The sequence below is a fragment of the Hyalella azteca genome, unplaced genomic scaffold, assembly GCF_000764305.2.
Source record: "Hyalella azteca isolate HAZT.00-mixed unplaced genomic scaffold, Hazt_2.0.2 contig2975, whole genome shotgun sequence".
In the NCBI taxonomy this organism is placed as follows: Eukaryota; Metazoa; Arthropoda; class Malacostraca; order Amphipoda; family Hyalellidae; genus Hyalella; species Hyalella azteca.
This window is the reverse complement of record NW_025933231.1, coordinates 117417-123416: the sequence shown is the minus strand read 5'-3', so window position 1 is coordinate 123416 and position 6000 is coordinate 117417. Positions and strand designations below refer to the sequence as shown.

Genomic DNA, 6000 nt, shown 5'->3' with positions numbered 1-6000 from the left:
AGGGGTTAGAGGGGTTATGGAGGGGGGTTGTGGGTTAGAGGGGTTATGGAGGGGGTGGTGGCAGAGGGGAGGGGGAGGGGTTAGGTTATTGGGGTTGGGGGTTTAAATGGGGGTTAGAGGGGTTTATGGAGGGGGTGGGGATGTTGAGGGGTTGCCATGAGAAGGGTTACACAGCGCTACACAGAACAACACAGAATTATAAACTTTGTCTCAAATTCAATGCACGTATTGCCTCAAGTGGGTCACAATGACACAGTTTGGCCCGGCATCAGTGAAGGCTGCCAGCAGGAATTGTATGACTATTTTAATATTATCATTAATTTTTTAACATTAATATTAATTTTAACATTTATAAGTCATACCTATCTGGTTTCTGGTTGCGAATGCAATAAGCAGTTGCTATGCTAACCATCATACATTAAAAACTACCTAATAAAATTAAATTGTATTATTAGGTATTTAATAATTTAAATTTACTGGTGAATTAATCACAAATATTGATTGTTATAATTACTAATTTGATTGAGAAAAGCCAATTCTAGAAGCCTTATCAGCCACTCATTTTCAGGCATCCCTGGTGATGTTTTTGTTTGATGTACACATTGTTGAATTATTATTATTATTCAATAATAATAATTATCCAATTATTATTATAATTGAATTATTATTATATATTATTGAATTATTATTATTATTGAATTCTGACATTATAGCAGATAATAATAATTATTATATGAATTATNGAATCTGTCTCTTATACACATCTAGATGTGTATAAGAGACAGGCCCCCTGCTGCTCCCTCAGCGCCTCCACCTCCTCCTGCCAGACAAGCCCTTGTCAACTGACAAATGCCGTCTTGTCAACTGTAATGTCATCTTGTCAACTGCCAAGATGTCAACTGTCATCATGTAGCCAGTCAAATGTTTTCTTGTCAACTGTGAAGTTGTCAGCTGTCAACGTGTTATTAGTTAATTAGTCAGCTGTCAACTTGACAACTGTGAAGTTGTTAGCTGTCTAGTCATCACTTGTCAACTTGTCAATTGACATGGCGCATGTTAACTGTCAACTTCTTAAGGGGACTGTTTTGGCCAAAAAAAACTTTCTTATTTACGGACAGATCATTTTGAAACTTGGTACACATGTATGTAAAACAGAAATCAAGACTTTTTTGTTTGTGAGTTTTTCGAAAAAAATGAAAGAATACGTGAAATTGATAGAAAATGGCTAAAAAAGGGGGTACTGTAGAAATCTATCTCCTCATTCATTAAACATGCTATGACATCGAGAGACATACCAGGTATCATTCAATTTGTAACGAACAAATCTAAAATCCATCCGACCATTTTTTGAATTTCAAATTTGTTTGGGAGGGAGAGGGGGATTTTCCAAAATTTTCCCAAAAAACACAAATTTTCCCCTACCCTGACCGCCTTATTCCAATATATAATCCAAATTATAACAAATGAAAAAAATGATCGGATGGTTTCTAGAGATTTTTCTTACAAATTGAATGGTATATCTCTCATTGCTGTAGCTTGGAAATCATAGGAGGAGATAGATTTCTAAGGTGCAAAACTTAAATTTTTCAGGAGAGCCGAAAAACTTAAATTTGTCATCATTGAAGGTATAAGTTTTACTTGCACTTCGACGGCTGTTGTGAACGTACAAATTAACGCACAAAAGTGGTTTTCGGCTCATTAGATGCGCATCTTTTGGACCTTTAAAATGATACTAAAAACCGGAAAAGCCACAATTTTAGATTTTTAACCAAACTGCCCTTAACTGATTAAAAATATAAAACCTCATCCTTAAAAAATCCTTAACTTTAACTGCCCTTAACTGATGCAGCACTTGTCAACTGTCAACTTGCTAAATATTGCGGTGCTTGTCATCAGTCAAATAGTCAACTGTCACAGCACTTGTCAACTCTTGCAGCGCTTGTTTTTGCAGCGCTTGTCAACTGTCGCAATCCTATGTCATGTTGCTGTACTGTCCTTGTAAATAATTGTCAATGATATACTAATGATAGTTAGATATTTTCAATGATATTCACCTGTAATGATTATGACCTCAATTAATAATTATACAGACACGGCGCATATATGGGCAGACACTACAGACCTGCAGGGCAGTGATCTGCTGCAGACGTGCAGCACCAGCATGAGCAGCAGCGACGTCTGCAGCCTGCAGCCTTTCCTGCAGCTGCTGCATCTCTCGCCGCAATGCAGCAATCTGCACAACAAATCAATACTTACAAGAGAATAAACCAATAATAACATAATTTAGTAATAACATAATTTAGTAATAACATCATCTCATTTACCACATAAAGTTATTATTTTCACTGTTGTAAGTTCTCCAAGTTGTGCTGCACATGTTATTGTATCAATATATTAACATTAGCGTCAATATATTAAGGTAGCATTAATATATCAACATTTAGTAAAGTATTAATGTCACTTATTTGCTTAAATCGCAAGTTGACTAAAAATTTGAAAGCAAAGAATAAATTTAGGTTCTAATTGTGTTCTGTGCTTTCAATTGTATTAACTTGTGACTTTCTATGTATGTTCTAGATTCTACGAACTGACGATGGAGCTGGACTCCGAAACGTTTTCTATATAGATATGAATTTTTGTGGACTTTTCTTTGCTTTCAAATTTTTAACATTTAGTAATAATTGCATTTCATTTACCACATAAAGTTCCCATTTTCACTGTTGCAACAGCCCATGGCCACACACTCACACAGCAACACTGAATTGTCAAAAATAAGTATACATGTTTGAAGAAGTTTCATTCAAAGAAGTGCATGTGTTTTGGAAGTTTAGTATAACTCTTCTCACATCCCACAACTATCATGATTCAAGCCTGTTTCTGTATAAGATTTTGTGTGAAAACACAAATATATAGACAGGCCAGCAATTCAGAGTGACATTAAATGTTACTGATTGTGATAATGAACAGCAAATGCTTAGCTTAAACAGCCAATTTATAAAAGGTTCACACATTTACACTCAGATGTCCACAGCAAATGTCTGAGGTCATAGCCTCAAGATGAGCAAAAAAAAACCCTGGGGTCATACTTTCAAAACTCGCTAAGTGAACGTAAGTACTTATGCTCTATTTTCTTGTCTATGATTGGTGGATTTTGCTTGAAAGGCCGTCAATGATTGGCTGATGAACTTACGATCTCTTAACTTTTTTTGAGAGTATGGGCCCAGGCTGGTGGGCGCATTTGTCGCCACAAGATTTAACCCCAAAAAATCTACCAGGGGAATCAAGCCGTCGTTTGATTTGTTGTATGATTTCTCAAATTATTGATTATTGATATATATTGATTATTCTCAAATCTTGATATTATCAAGATTTAATCAAATTATTGATTATACGCCCTGGTGTGGTCATGTGCTCACCTCCTGCTGCCGCATCTCTGCCACCGAGTTGAGTTCGTTGAGCTTGCGCTGCGAGATGACCACGTCTCTGCCACCGTCTGCACAATAAAATGTCTCTCAGTGTTGGCTTTAAAGAGGTCTTCAGTTGTCCAAATAATCATTACATTGAATAATATCTTCTTTGTGATATGGCATCATATTAATTTAATAATAAACACTTAATTAGAGAAAAAATAGGAGCTAGTATGTAAATCTTTACCTAAATTATATTAGTAGTTCCTCAATAAATTAAACTTAATTAATGTATTATAACAGAAAAATCCTCCAGAATACATTGATATACACAAATGCTCATGAATATGAGCCAATGAAATGTTAATTTTAACCAACCTTCTACATCAGAATTGCTAACAGACATTAGATGGGCAATTGCAAACCATTTATATCCTCCAGAACATATAAAGAGACAGTAAATGGGCATTTACAACCAACCTTCATCCTCCAGGTCATCCGCCAACACCTCCCGAGTGAGGTGGCTGATCTGGCCACCAATGTTACGGAGGCTCTCATTCAAGTTAACTCCAAGCCACGACATTATCGGCACTTCTTTCACCAACACTTGGTAGTTAATGTTGCAATCACACTTTATACATTAGCTGTTAATGTTTATATTAATAAAACTTAATCCCACTAGCTGCATCACAAATAGTTTTCTGCTACATTTGCATTTGCCTAGTGAACAAATGGACCATTAATATTCATTCCATTATCAGAAAATTTCAATGCACATTTTGATTCAGTATTTCTGCTGTCCATTACCATGCTCCTGCCAAAATATCCTGCCTTATGAGTAAACCCAAAACATTTCATCAGCGATTGCATAGTTACGGAGACCGGGCGTGAGACGTCAGGGGTTAGACTGCATTATAACTACATTTATTCTTCCACAGAAATGTAAACAATACATTATCACATATTCCATTGCCTCTAAAGTAAAGACAAACGTTCTTGCTGCTGTTTCTAGGGCAAAATTAGAGATTTGGAGTAACACATATATGGGATTTGTGACCCAAGTTTGCAGCTCATAAATGGTGTTTCATAGCCAGGGTATGGTATCCTCAGCTCAAAAAATATAGAATCATGGCTTGCAAATTCATAAAATCACAGCTTAAAAAAATCCAGTTTTGGTTCAGAGAGAAGATCTTTTCCTCACTAGCGTAAAATAGGGTGGCTTGGCCTTGGACCATTTTGACATTTAAGAAAAGATAATGCTATAACTCAAAAAGTTCATGCCTTAGAAAAATTATGGCTCTTGAAAATTATGGCAGTATGGCTCTTGAAGTACCATGAGATAACATACAAATACAATAAAGATATACAGGGTGTTTCAGAATTAAGTAACCCTTTTAATTTGTTAATAAATAAAAAACTAAGAACGTAAACAATTGTGGTGGGCATTTAAAAGATATTATATTTAAAAACTAGGATACAATATTACCATAAATATGTTCTTCTTTTAAATAAAACAAGTTTCAACTTCATAACGTTCTTAGTTTTTTATTTATTAACAAATTAAAAGGGTTACTTAATTCTGAATCTGAAACACCCTGTATATTTATCATTTGATTATTTGTATCAGCATTATCAAAAATAGTCCCACTCCCAGCTCCAAAAATGTTTCAAGCCACACATTTTAAGATACCTATTCAATTAAATTTTCTATTTTTATTAGTTTTTTTCAATTCTTAGCTGTGTAAATTTAGAGAAACAAAATTCTAATTTCAAAAAAGATTTTGGCCCCTAGTCTTACCCAATTTTTTCAGTAGGTAGGCTAAAACTGTGAAAAATGGCCTAATAGTATTAACACCTGCTATTCTCAAAAATTACCTAAAAAACAATTCTTCATGTCCAGAATTCTAGGAAAGTTCTGACTTCTGATCATCATAGTGGCAACCGGCAAACTAGTGATTTTTTATCAGTTTATTTTTAATTTCCTCATATGCTCAATTCGGTATGTTAATCAATTTCAATCTATGATAATGCTGGTATCCAAGATACTTACTAGTCTACTTATTGGACTCAAAAATGAACTTCAGGAAAGCAACAAAAAATGTTCTCATTTGCCAGTTTGCCACTTCAAGACAACTATCATTAGACTATAGTCTATCACTATCAGTATCACTCAGACACTCACTAACACTAAGTCACTATGCAGTCTAACTCTATGCTATGTTGCAGCTGCATTGCTGCTCACTATTCGTCAGTCGTCACAGGGTAATGTGATATTATTGATCTACGAAAAGCAAAAACATTGCTCGTAATTCGTAAATAATGGTAAGACAAAAACCGATAGCATATAGGTAATCAACTGAACTCTACTCTAATTACGCGTCTCTGACTCCGACTATCTGAGTTCGTTTACTCCGAATCTTATACTGTTATACATTCTTAGCATAATTATATAATAGCAATATGGGAATTCTAACCCAAATGTCTATCCATCAAACATGAATTCCATGAAAGTTAAGAATTAACCTAATGTTTCGGTTACATATCATGAACACACATGATGCCAAACAATATGAAAATCGCAATGTTTACATTC

At 34.9% G+C, this 6000-nt stretch overlaps 1 protein-coding gene across 1 annotated transcript in view; it reads right to left on the bottom strand.

The window, feature by feature from the left end:
• LOC108682448 (thyroid receptor-interacting protein 11) overlaps positions 1-4223 on the bottom strand; it is a 34367-nt gene extending 30144 nt beyond the window's left edge. Inside the window, exons 1-4 of the mRNA XM_047885746.1 lie at positions 3888-4223; positions 3417-3493; positions 2123-2233; positions 788-820 (exon numbers count right to left, since the gene is read on the bottom strand). Of these exons, the coding sequence (XP_047741702.1) occupies positions 788-820; positions 2123-2233; positions 3417-3493; positions 3888-3990 (324 nt within the window). The 5' untranslated portion in view covers positions 3991-4223. The remainder of the gene's footprint in view (positions 1-787; positions 821-2122; positions 2234-3416; positions 3494-3887) is intronic.
• Positions 4224-6000: the final 1777 nt, after the last annotated feature.